A 13986-nucleotide genomic window follows, 5' to 3' on the forward strand; every position below is an offset into this window, starting at 1 on the left:
TTCTTTAACAGGAATGCAACTGAGTTTTTTTCCCTAAGACAGAGTTATTCCATGCCTTTATCTTCCAAATCTGAGATTCCATATTGGTTGCATTAAAAAAAAAATCACAGAGAATAGTTGTTACTGTAAATGTGTGTCACATCTGTGAAGGTGTGGTGTTGTTTCCAATTACTATCCACAACAATGATCAAATATGCCATGGCTGAGTAATTTTATCTCCTAACTAATATCACCAACTAGATGTATTCTGGAACAGTAGATAGAATCTCTCCAATTATACTTATATCAAAATCTAATTTTCATCCCATTATAAATTTAAAGTCCATTCCATATTACCTATGAAGAATTTTAATTGAGCAAATATAGCATGCCAAATATAACAACAAATTACTCATTTTCCAGAAAATGACATGAAGTTCCTCAGATTAATTTGCCTACCATTTGCTCCCCCAGTATAGTGATTTCAGTTCATTTTTTTTACATATTCTTGCCAAAATTCCAGGATTAGTAAAATTAAATATGAGAATCCTTCCCTATTTTTTGGAGAGTATCTGTCACAGTCCTTGAGAGTTGCATTTTACATATCACTTTCTTTTTTACATGTTTCACACATTATAATTTAATTTTGTCAATTGCAAAGCATCTAGTACATTTTATTACTAATTTAGTGAGCTTTCTCTTCCATTCTATTCCTTTCTTTCCCCTGTTCTTTGCTTCTTTATTTCAGGGAAACTCAAGTTCTTGTCAATGTTTGCATTTGTTCCTACTCTTGTTAACAATATAACCTACCTTTATAGGAATCATACCCTTTTAGAGAAACATTATGGTAGAGAGTTAGGAAGACTTAAGTTCAAGACCTGACTTTTATTTGTACTTGTTATATAACCCTGAACAAATCAATTAATTTCTCAATGTCCTAAGCAATTCTCTAAGACTGATTTTTTCAGGGAAGGTGCTGTTCTGCATTGATGGAAGTAATTTGGGGCCAAAGTCAAAGTGGTAGTGCAAAAATGACAATTTCCAAAGGTCCCCCAAAACATTTTAAATAAAATATCCAGAAAACATGGCAACTTAAATTCTGTGTGAGAAAGCCAAGAAAAGTCACAGTGAGTCATTTTTCCTACCTAAAGCAGCTTAGGAAAACAAAAAGAGAGATCTGTAGATACTATGATATGGAATGGCCAGCAATGCTGTGTAATGGGAATAGTATCAGTGAATGTGGTGGCAGCTTCAGGGAACTGCAGAGATCCAAGAGATGGTTAAAAGGACTAAAGGCCTCAACAGAAAAAGAACCCAAAGGGTTCTCTATACAAATACTGGGGACAAAATCTGTCATTTGGCAGTTCCGTTACCCATTACCAAGGTCTGCATAACAGTTCCAGGAAATAGAGGATCAGTCTCAGGCAAGAAAAAGCAGAGGCCTTACCTATGTAAGAAGTACAGCACAAATAAGAAAGGCAGTGAACAGACCTTTTTGTAGATCATACCATGTGGGAACTATCAAAGATTGATAGATGCCCGAACAAAGAGATGAAAGCAGCATAAAGACATAAAAGACCAAAGCTAAGACCAGACATCTCTGACTCCTCAGAGGTGAGCAGTCTTTTTTATTTTAAATTTTATTTAGTCAATTTGGAACATTATTTGTTGGTTACAAGAATCATATTCTATCCCTCCCTCCCCTCACCCCACCCTTTCCGTAGCTGACACTCAATTCCACTGGGTATTACATGTGTCCTTGATCAGAACCTGTTTCCATGTTGTTGATGTTTGCAGTAGGATATTCATTTAGAGTCTGCATCTCCAGTCATATCCCCTTGACCCATGTAATCAAACAGTTTTTTTTTTTCTTCGGAGGTTCTACTCCCACAGTTTTTCCTGTGAATGTGGATAGTGTTCTTTCTCGTAAATCCCTCCGGGTTGTTCAGGATCATTGCATTGACACTAATGGAGAAGTCCATTACATTCAATTGTACCACAGTGTATCAGTCTCTGTGTACAATGTTATCCTAGTTCTGCTCCTTTCACTCTGCATCAGTTCCTGGAGGTCATTCCAGTTCACATGGAATTCCTCCAGTTTATTATTCCTTTGAGCACAATAGTATTCCATCACCAACATATACCACAATTTGTTCAGCCATTCCCCAATTGAAGGGCATCCCCTCATTTTCCAATTTTTTTCCACCACAAAGCACAGACTATTCTTGTACATGTCTTTTTTCTTATTATATCTTTGGGGTACAAACCCAGCAATGCTATGGCTGTATCAAAGGGCAGATAGTCTTTTAGCACCCTTTGGGCATATGGTGTTCTATGAACTCTTTCGATGTCTATTTTGCCCCCTTGTTCAAGAAAATCAGGGCAGTTTTCTTGGATAATTTCTTGTAGTATGATGTCAAGATTTCTGTTTATTTCTGGATTTTCAGGTAGACCAATGATTCTCAAATTGTCTCTTCATGATCTATTTTCCTTATCTGTCATCTTGTCAGTGAGATATTTTATGTTTTCTTCTATTTTGTCAATCTTTTGAATTCGCTTTATTAATTCTTGCTTCTTTGCAAGATCTTTGGCTTCCAATTGCCTAATTCTGGTCTTTAAGGACTGGTTTTCCACTATAATCTTTTGATTTTCCTTTTTGGTTTGGTCTATCATGCATTTTGTGACTTCTAGCTGTTTCTCCAATTGGGAGTTCTTGTCCTTTAAACTGTTATTTTCTTTTTGAACAATTTCCCACTTTTCTTGACAGAAGGCTTCCATCTTTTTGATAAACTCCAATTTAAATTCTTCAAGAGCTTGTGAACATTTTTTGGGGGGAAGGTTTTGGTGCATTTATTTGTATTTCCTCTTGTATTTCCTCTGTAGCCTGGGTTTTTCCTACATAAAAATTATCCAGGGTCAACCACTTCTTCTTGTTTTTCTTGGTGTTGGGAAGTTGTTGTTCCTGGGCACTGTTTTCCATCATGAGCAGTCTTAATATAACATAAAGTCAAGAAGTAGGCTGGAAAAATTAGTAAATAATACCAAAATGACCAAACAATAAAAATCTACAATGGTGATAGAAACACCTAAGACACAAACTCATAAAAAGACAACTTGAAAATATCTGCAAACAGAGCCTAAAAAAAAACATGGAAATTGGATACATGGCCAACACAAATCCTAACCAACTCTTAAGTAAGAGGAAAAAAGAAAAGAACCAAAAAATAAAAAATAAAAATCAAGGAAGAATAGTAATCGAAAAATTGAGAAAGGAAATGAAAGCTACTAAAAATATGAAAGAGAATTAACAGCTTGATAAAAAAAAAGGCACAGAAAATTACTCCTTAAGACCTAGAAGGGGGAAAAAATCTCTGTAAGAATCAGAATGGTCAAGTGGTAAAATAATTTTTCTCATCAGGAGCTTCCTTTAGTAAAAAAAAAATTGGGGGCTTTCTCTCTTTTCAGGTAAAATGCATAGCTACAAACTTTTAAAAGTCTCATTTTGTGTGTGTATGCATGTGTATTCTGTTGTTTTCTGACTTCAACATAATCCTAAAGCTCTTAGAGTAAGGAATGAATCATGAATTTTGAAGATCTTGTTTCAAATACTACTTCTTTGACATTCAGTGTCATCTTAACCCTTATCCTCCTAAAGCTTCCATCTTTAAATCTATGTTTATTATCTTAAACTGCTATTACCATTTCTACCACTTGGGCTGCTATTCCTACCTTTTATTAATTCTGAGCAATATCATAGAAGCTTCATCCTTCTGGAACTTTTATTGATTCAAGTATTTCTGAGTCCTGTATAAGTAACTAGTGTTTAGCTGTGACACTAAATTAACTACAACCAAGTTGCATTTCTTGTTTCTACAGCATTAGCCCCCAATTTTTTAAAAATTATATACCTAGGAAGAAATCTTTTTAGTGTGAGTCCTCATTTTATATGTATTAAGCTAACTATAAATTATATATGAGTATTCCTCTAATATTATATATATGCATATGTGTGTGCATATATGTGTATATATAAAAACCTTGCACAAAATTAATCATTTTTAAAAGGATGATGTGTAAATAAAATATTTTGTCCTAGAGTTAATTAGGAGTCACTATAGTTTGAATAAGGGAGTGACAAGATGAGTTCTATACTTCATGAGTATTATTGTGTCAGTTATGTGGAAAATGGATTGGAATAGGAATAGACTTCAGAAAGGGAGACTAATTAGTCAGCTACTATAATAATCTAGTAAAGAAGTGGTGAGGGCAATAATAGAGACGATAGTTCTGTGAGGGAAAAGAGAGAAACATGTGAGGGTTTCTGTGGGAGTAGAATTGACATGACTTCTTGGGTAATTGGACATATGGGCTGAATGGGAATAAAGAGTTGAAGATGACTTGAAAGTAGTGAACCTAGAATAATGTGGCACCCTCATCAGAAATAAGAATTTATAGAAAAGGGGGAAGGTCTGTGAAAAGACATTGTTTCATAGATCTAATTCAGCCTGCAGTCTATAAAACCTTTGAAATTCATTGTACCCCATGCAAAATGAAAAATGAAGTTATGAGGGGCTCTTTCTCATTGACTACTGATTGGGAGCATAGAGGCTCAGTTGGCACCCATCATAGTCACAAGATTTAAGTTTTGTATGTGCAACTACTATTATATGAGCCTGTATCATGGTTAACTTATAACCTTTCTGTGGTTCCAAAAGTGGGAAAGAATAAGAAAGGTTGGGCATTTCCTTAACTCCTTGAAATCCTAAATCACAGTTGGGGAATGTTGGCCAATATTGGGTGTTGGAGGAGTAGAAATTTGTTGAATATTAGTCCCATGATTGACAAAAGGGTGGGAAGTCACCCATCTTTCCACACCACAATTGGTTACTCCTTGGGGAAATGCTCTGGTCTCCTTTGTATTTTGCAATGGCCTATGAGGTAAACCTCCTGGCCTTTTTATTTTGGAAATTCACTGACCTATATAGGAAATCTATATGAATACTAGGACTTTATGAATTTAATTAAGTTTCTTCTCACCACAATTCCCTTCATCCTCTCCCCCAAGTGCTTTGTGATCATAGGTCACATTTTTTTTTCCTTTTAAGAATGATTGGGATGGATATTTGTGATTTAACAGTGATTGTAATTTAATTGGTAGAGGGTACTCTCAAATTAAGAAATTCCTTCTAACAATGTAGATTGGCACCTTCGTTGCAATTTATCATCCTATAAGTTTGCCCAGGACTTTAGAATGATAAGTTATATGTCCATGATCACAAAGCCAGTATCTGTCAGAGGTGAACCTTGCACCTAGTTCATCTCTCTGGCCACCATACTTTCCTGCTTAGGACAACATCTCCTAACATAATTTTAAGTAAATTCTCCTTAAGTTTATGCTTTGTAGTAAAGTATATTTATTAGGTTCTATTCCAGGAATTAAAATTTTAAATACTCCAAACCAGGAGTTGGTTTTGTTTTTTGGTTTCTTGTTGTTGTTTTTGCCTCATGGAATCTTTTGGAAATCCTGGGAAGCCTATAAACCCTTTCTTGGAATGATGTTTTTAAATATATAAAATATGTATGGAATCAGAAAAGAAGCTAAAGATAGTGGGATTAAAATTATATTCTGCTCTTCCCATTCAAATCCATAGACCCCTTGTAATCTATTCATGGACCATAGACTAAAAATCTCTGTTCTTTTTACTCAGGCTGTGTATTGAAGTTCTGCTATGCCAATAGCAGACTCCAAAAGAATAGCCATAGTCTAAGCAGTTTAGCCCTGGCAAATCTTGTATGAAATTGGAGTATATTTGCCATATTTTGGCAATCCAAGTTATAGCAGTGTGCCTATTCAAGGGGCACAATTGCTCCCAATTACCTTTAACACATTTTGGAAAGGCACCCAGTAATCTCTGTAATAGATGCCTTAACAGGTTTTTCCTTCCTGCTGAGTTGTGCTAGATGAATCTATCAACAGCTATAGCTACAGGCTGTTCTATTCTGTCCAGTCTGGGTTAATTGAATATTCTCTCTTAGTATCAGGGTTAGCCTATGTTCTCCACCAGAAAATTCAGATTCAAAGCCTTCATGATTTTCTGCTTGCACAGCAGCAATTAAGCATTAGTGCAAATGAAGCTGTTCTCTACTTTTAGTTTTAATTTCTGCCATGCATTGGCCATGACTAACCTCTTTTACCCCCATTGGTTTAGTTGAAATGAGGAGTGGCTTGTCACAGTTTTAATTGACCAGTTAGTTTTCTAATTATGCCTTTTTATCTTCTGCTATTGGCTTATTCCTCTCTTTGAGAGTACCTTATAGCCTAGCTTTCATTTAAATTTCTTTGCTGTAGAATCACATTTAACCATCTCTAATTCTGTTATGTCTTTTTAAATTTCACACAGGTTAACTTTCTTATTTTCCTTCCCAAGTGCTTGTATTCCTTTGGTAACACATTTCTTTTTTTTTTTTTGTTCACTTTAAACATTATTTTAGTTGGTCATTTCCAAACATTATTCACTGGAAACAAAGATCATTTTCTTTTCCTTCCCACCACCTCTCCCATAGCCGAAGCACGATTCCACTGGGTATCCTTTGTGTTCTTGGTTCGAACCCATTTCCATGTTGTTGGTATTTGCATTAGAGTGTTCAATTGGAGTCTCTCAGTCGTATCCCCTTCCCCCCTGTAGTCAAGCAGTTGCTTTTCCTCGGTGTTTTTACTCCCATAGTATATCTTCTGCTTGTGGATAGTGTTTTTTAGATCCCTGCAGATTGTTCAGGAACATTGCATTGACACTAATGGAGAAGTCCACTACCTTCGATTGTACCATAGTGTATCAGTCTCTGCGTATAATGTTTTCCTGGTTCTGCTCCTTTTGCTCTGAATCACTTCTTGGAGGTCGTTCCAGTCTCCATGGAATTCCTCTACTTTATTATTCCATTTAGCACAATAGTATTCCATCACCAACAGATACCACAATTTGTTCAGTCATTCCCCAATTGAAGGGCATCCCCTCATTTTCCAACTTTTGGCCACCACAAAGAGTGCAGCTATGAATATTCTTGTACAAGTCTTTTTACTTATTGTCTCTTTGGGGTACAAACCCAGCAGTGCTATAGCTGGATCAAAGGGGAAACAGTCTCTTATCACCCTTTGGGCATAGTTCCAAATTGCCCTCCAGAATGGTTGGATCAATTCACAACTCCACCAGCAATGAATTAATGTCCCTACTTTGCCACATCCCCTCCAGCATTCATTACTTTCCTTTGCTGTCATGTTAGCCAATCTGCTAGGTTGTTCAGGGTTGTTTTGATTTGCATCTCTCTGATTATAAGAGATGTAGAACACTTTTTCATGTGCTTATTAATAATTTTGATTTCTTTGGCTGAAAACTCCTTGTTCATGTCCCTTGCCCATTTATCAATTGGAGAATGGCTTGATTTTTTTGTACAATTGATGTAGCTCTTTGAAATTTGAGTAATTAAACCTTTGTCAGAGGTTTTTATGAAGATTGTGTCCCAATTTGTTGCTTCCCTTCTGATTTTAGTTACATTGTTTTTACTTATACAAAACTTTTTAATTTGATGTATTCCAGATTATTTATTTTGCATTTTGTGACTCTTTCTAATTCTTGCTTGGTTTTAAAGCCTCTCCCTTCCTAAAGGTCTGACATGTATACTATTCTGTGTTCGCCTAATTTTCTTATAGTTTCCTTCTTTATGTTCAAGTCATTCACCCATTTTGAATTTATCTTGGTGTAGGGTGTGAGGTGTTGATCTAAGCCTAATCTTTCCCACACTGTCCTCCAATTTTCCCAGCAGTTTTTATGAAATAGTGGATTTTTGTCCCAAAAGCTGGGATCTTTGGGTTTATCGTATACTGTCTTGCTGAGGTCGCTTTCCCCCAGTGTATTCCCCTGATCCTCCTTTCTGTCTCTTAGCCAGTACCAAATTGTTTTGATGACCACTGCTTTATAATATAGTCTGAGAAAGTGACGCCAATACTAGCTGTGTAAGTGCAGCATGAGGGGAACCCGGTGACAATGGCAGCAGGACGGCTAATAACTGTATGTCGGGGCTTCGCCACCGCCCTGAAGGGGCCCGGAAGGTTAGCAGGCTCGTTGGCCCCCGCTGCCAGCCCAGGGTTTACTTTCAGTTTGTTAAACAAGATTAGAGCCAACATCAATCCCTTCCATCAATATAAATTAATTCATACTACTTTGTCAAGGAAAGGACTAGAAGAATTTTTTGATGATCCAAAAAATTGGGGAGCAGAAACAGTCAAATCAGGTGCCGCATGGACCCATGAACAGTTAAGGTGCAAGAGTAATGAAGATTTGCATAAGCTTTGGTATGTCCTGCTGAAAGAAAGAAACATGCTTCTCACTTTAGAGCAGGAGGCCAAAAGACAGAGATTGCCAATGCCAAGTCCAGAGCGATTAGAAAAGGTAACAGAGTCCATGGATGCTTTAGATAAAGTGGTTCAGGAAAGAGATTATGCTTTGAGACTTCTTCAGACAGGTCAAGAATACCCAAGACCAGGTGACTGGAGGAAAGACATTTTTGGGCATATCATCTGGTACAAATACAAGCAGTGGCCAATACCCTGGTAACTCGACAAAAGATACAACAAAAAGAAGTACTTTACAATGCCTTTTGTGGATAAGTTTGTCAGACTGAGGCTTGAAAAGTACTTACGTAGTGAAGCCAAGAAGAAGAATTTAAAGAGAAGGAAAAAGATACTTCAAAGAAAATTTCCACATATGTCTGGTGAAGCCCAAAACTGAAACCTAATCACAGATACAGTGAACTCCCTTTACTTTTCCTAGTTCTTTTTCACCCCGTAATATTAAACTTTTTCACTTAATTTAAGACTGGCTATTAACTCCATGTAAGTGGTTAATTAAAAAAAATTATCTCGATCTTATGAGGTTTGCATATTCCTAATTCTGCCAAATGTCTTTCAGTGTTCTTAACTAAATCTTAAAATTTATTGATTTCTCCATTGTTGCTTAGTTGTTTTTCAATTGTGTCTCACTCTGTGTGACTTCATTTGGAGTATTCTTAGAAAAGATCCTAGAACAGTTTGCCATTTCTTTCTCCAGCTCATTTTACAGAGGAGGAAAATGAAGCAAACAAGAGTAAAGTGACTTGCCCAGAGACGTGCAGTGTCTGGACCATATTTGATCTTGGGAAGATGAGTTCTTGACTTATGGCCCAGCTCTCTATTCATTGTACCACCTAGCTGTCTAATTTCAAAGTACTTTTTAAATTTCATCATGCTAGCAATGTAAGATTAATACAACCTAGCCAGGAATACAGGATTGTAAGATTAATTAAAGGAATTTTGAGGTCTAAAGAAGCTAGTCATCACAGTTTGGTTGACTTTCATATAACCAAAAAGTTCTTTCTTAATAGAAATCTTTATTATTTAGTTTTGCAAGTATGAGGTAAAGGTATAGGCAGTAAGTTTTACTAGTCAGTAAAAATCAATTCTACCAATCATTTGAAAATCAGTATACTAATCAGAGGGTTGAAAGCAGTTTACTGAAAGGAAAATATTTAGAGAAAATAGATATTTATACAAAATTATAAAATGCTTAAAGGAGTTATTGCTTTACAAGGAAGGCAAAAACTCATTTTAAGTTATATGGCCAGTTGAAGGCTTTAAAATTTGTTCACTGGAAATTGAAATATGTAAAAATGTATAAACATTCTACAAAAGACGTTCATTTTTGTTCCTGAGTATACTAAAGCTATGAAACATAAGGGATCATAGGGAAGGCCACAGTTTTTTCAGAATTGGTTTCAAGGGCATTTCCTTTCTACACATTGTTTTCCTCCTTCTTCATACTCTTGTTTGGAGATCCACATCTGCTGAAAGGTACCCTGTGAAATAGAAAGAAAGAAATATGTTCATATTAATAACCAATCTATTATGAGCTAATTTTATCAGCTCCTGCTTTCAACTTTTGAAATTTCGTCTAGTTAGATTCTAAACTTGGAAATGACCAACTACTAGCACAGGAAATATGAGACAGGGCAAAAGGACATATGCACCTACGTCCAATGGCAAAGCATAGGCTTTCATAGGTAATCATTAGCATTGCCCTACCCTTGCTTAAGGCTAAAAAGGTTGTTAGCCCATTCCTTAGGCCCACAGTTCTCTCATAATCAGTGACACATACACTGAAGTAAGGATGACCAGTGGCTTGGTATAACCTAGAGAAACAACAAGTTGATAGGATTCTGGGACTAAATGTTTATGTTTATATGTTATTAACCATCTAGATTATAGAAGAATTGGAAAATTTTTTTAATGTAATGACTCATGAAATTGCCAATACAGAAAGTTAAATGAACTTTTACAAATAAGAGAGAAGTTATTAAAATAACAAAGACAAGTAGCCAGTGAATATTACCAGACTGCCAAGACAAAGCTAAAGTAATGAATTTAGCAAAGACTTGGAAAATAGTGATAATGCAAAAACCTGAAAATGGAGGGATCCATCATTTTAAAAGTACCAAGAAAACAGGTATGGTATTGGAAATATGATATGCAAACAGAGATCAGGGCTTTATTAAAGTAGTATATCCAATTTGTTATTTGTTCATTAACAAGATGGATATAGTGGAGTTGATAAAGATAGGAACAGAATTGTTTAAAAAGGAAGGGAAAGGATTACAAAAGAAACGAAGGATAAGATGAACAAGAAAAGTTTAAAGAATGATTTCCTCTCTTCCAGAAGATGAGTAGGGCTTTTTAAGATAAGGTTTTGACCCCTAAGGACATGGAACCTCAGCGAGCAAAACATTTAAATGTAAGAAAGACTTTAAAATGTCTGTATAAAACTCTTCTAACAGACCAAAAAAAAAAAATAATATAGTCTGAGATCTGGGACTGCAAGGCCCCCTTCCTTTGTATTTTTTTTCATTATTTCCCTGTATATCCTTGATCCTTTGTTCTTCCAAATGAATTTTGTTATGGTTTTTTCTAGATTAGTAAAAAAAAAATTTGGAAGTTCTATGGGTATGGCACTAAATAGATAGATGAGTTTGGGTAGGATGTTTATTATATTGGTTCATCCTACCTATGAGCAGTTAATGTTTTTCCAATTGTTCAAGTCTAGTTTTAGTTGTGTGGAAAGTGTTTTGTAGTTGTGTTCATAAAGTCCCTGTGTTTGTCTCAGGAGACAGATTCCTAAGTATTTTATTTTGTGTAAGGTAATTTTGAATGGGATTTCTCTATATAGTTCTTGCTGCTGAGCTATGTTGGAATTATATAGAAATGCTGATGACTTATGCTGGTTTATTTTGTATCCTGCAACTTTGCTAAAGTTGTTGATTATTTCTATTAGCTTTTTGGTTGAATCTCTAGGATTCTTTAAGTAGACCATCATGTCATGCGCAAAGAGTGATAACTTGGTCTCCTCATTGCCAATTTTAATGCCTTCAATTTCTTTTTCTTCTCTAATTGCTACTGCTAGTGTTTCTAATACAATGTCAAATAATAGAGGTGATAATGGGCATACTTGTTTCACTCCTGATCTTAATGGGAATGCATCTAGTTTATCCCCATTGCAAATGATATTAGTTGATGGTTTTAGATATATACTGTTTATTATTTTTAGGAACGACCCTTCTATTCCTATGCTTTCTTGTGTTTTAATAGGAATGGGTGTTGTATTTTATCAAAGACTTTTTTCTGTGTCTATTGAAATAATCATGTGATTTTTGTTGGTTTGCTTGTTGATGTGGTCAATTATGTGGATGGTTTTCCTAATATTGAACCAGCCCTGCATCCCTGGTATAAATCCTACTTGATCATGGTGAATGATCCTTCTGATCACTTGCTGGAGTCTTTTTGCTTGTATCCTATTTAAGATTTTTGCATCTATATTCATTAGGGAGATTGGTCTATAATTTTCTTTCTCTGTTTTTGGCCTGCCTGGCTTTGGAATTAGTACCATGTTTGTGTCATGAAAGGAATTTGGTAGAACTCCCTCTTTGCTTATTCTGTCAAATAGTTTATATAGTATTGGGGTTAGTTGTTCTTTGAATGTTTGATAGAATTCACTGGTGAATCTATCGGGCCCTGGGGTTTTTTTCTTAGGAATTTCTTTGATGGCCTGTTGGATTTCTGTTTCTGATATGGGATTATTTAAGAAATCTATTTCTTCTCTTTTAGTCTAGGTAATTTATATTTTTGTAGATATTCATCCATATCACCTAGGTTGGTATATTTATTGCCATATAGTTGGGCAAAGTAGTTTTTAATGATTGCCTTAATTTCCTCTTCGTTGGAGGTGAGGTCCCCCTTTTCATCCTTGATGCTGTTAATTTGCCTTTCTTCTTTCCTTTTTTTTAATTAGATTGACCAGTACTTTGTCTATTTTTTCTGTTTTTTCAAAGTACCAGCTTCTAGTCTTGTTTATTAGTCAATAGTTCTATCACTTTCGATATTATTAATTTTTCCCTTAACTTTTAGGATCTCTAGTTTGGTTTTCTTCTGGGGGGTTTTAATTTGTTTGTTCTCAAGTTTTTTGATTTGCATTTCCAATTCATTGATCTCTGCCCTCCTTAATTTGTTAATATATGCACTCATGGATATGAATTTTCCTCTAAGTACTGCTTTGGCTGCATCCCATAAGATTTGAAAGGATGTCTCACCATTGTCATTTTCCTCAATGAAATTATTATTTCTATGATTTCTTCTCTAACTAACCAATTTTGGAGTATCATATTATTTAATTGCCAATTAATTTTTGATTTGGCTCTCCATGTACCTTTTCTGATCAATATTTTTATTGCCTTGTGATCTAAAAATGTTGCATTTTTTATTTCTGCTTTTCTGCATTTGAGTGCCATGTTTCTGTGACCTAGTGTATGATCTCTTTTTGTGAATGTGCCATATGGTGCTTAGAAGAAGGTGTATTCCTTTTTGTCCTGATTTATTTTTCTCCATATGTCTATTAACTCTAATTTTTCTAAGATTTCATTCACCTCTTTTACCTCGTTCTTATTTATTTTTCGTTTGATTTATTTAAATTTGATAGTGGTTGGTTCAAGTCTCCCACTAATATGGTTTTACTGTCTATTTCCTCCTTCAATTCTCCTAGTTTCTCCATTAAAAATTTGGATACTATACCATTTGGTGCATACATGTTGATTAGTGATATTTCCTCATTGTCTATACTCCCTCTTAACAGAATATATTTACCTTCCCTATCCCTTTTAATCCAGTCTATTTTTGCTTTGGCTTTGTCAGATATCATGATTGCAACTCCTGCCTTCTTTCTATTAGTTGAGGCCCAAAAGGTCTTACTCCATCCTTTAATTCTAACCTTGTGAGTATCAATCCACCTCATATGTGTTTCTTGAAGTCAACAAATGGTAGGGTTTTGGGTTCTAATCCAAGCTGCTATTTGTCTATGTTTTATGGGTGAGTTCATCCCATTCATGTTCAAAGTTATGATTGTTACCTGTGGATTCCCTGGCATTTTGATATCTTCCCCTAGTTCTGACATTTCTTCTTTAGCTATATTCTTTTGAACCAGTGATTTACTTTAGGTCAGTCCCCCTAGTCCCCTCCCTTGATATGCTTCCCTTTCTAGCCCCTCCCTTTTTATGCTCCCTTCCCTTACTCCCTCTCCTTCCCTCCCTTTTTATACTCCCTCAACCCTCCCCCTCTTTGATTTTCCTTTCTTTCTTACCCTGTTGGATAAGACAGAATTCCAGATCCCACTGGATCTAGATGTTCTTCCCTCTCAGATTTGATTTAATTGAGAATAAGGTTTAAGTAATTCTACTTCATGCTCTCTTCCTCTCCTTCTCATATGAGAGTTCTTCCCCTCCCCTTCCCACGTGTATCTTTGTATGGGAAAGATTATTCTATTTAGTCCCCCCCCCATTTCTTGAAGTAAATGTTAGTATCATCGACGCTTACCCCCCTCCCTTTTTCTTTCTTTGCCCCCCCTTTCACCAAATCTTCTTGATGCCCCAATCTTTCCC

The 13986-nt window shown here is 35.6% G+C and overlaps 2 protein-coding genes across 2 annotated transcripts in view; both read left to right on the forward strand.

Annotated features, from left to right (window-relative positions):
* Positions 1–13986, forward strand: part of CNTNAP2 (contactin associated protein 2) — a 2768972-nt gene that overhangs the window by 1977152 nt on the left and 777834 nt on the right. The window lies entirely within an intron of this gene.
* On the forward strand, positions 7981–8980 carry LOC103100148 (39S ribosomal protein L47, mitochondrial-like). The gene has a single exon (XM_056800886.1). It carries the CDS (start codon positions 8019–8021, stop codon positions 8586–8588), a length of 570 nt encoding a protein of 189 aa, XP_056656864.1. The 5' UTR covers positions 7981–8018; the 3' UTR covers positions 8589–8980.

The sequence above is a fragment of the Monodelphis domestica genome, chromosome 5 (genome assembly GCF_027887165.1).
Source record: "Monodelphis domestica isolate mMonDom1 chromosome 5, mMonDom1.pri, whole genome shotgun sequence".
Taxonomy (NCBI): domain Eukaryota; kingdom Metazoa; phylum Chordata; class Mammalia; order Didelphimorphia; family Didelphidae; genus Monodelphis; species Monodelphis domestica.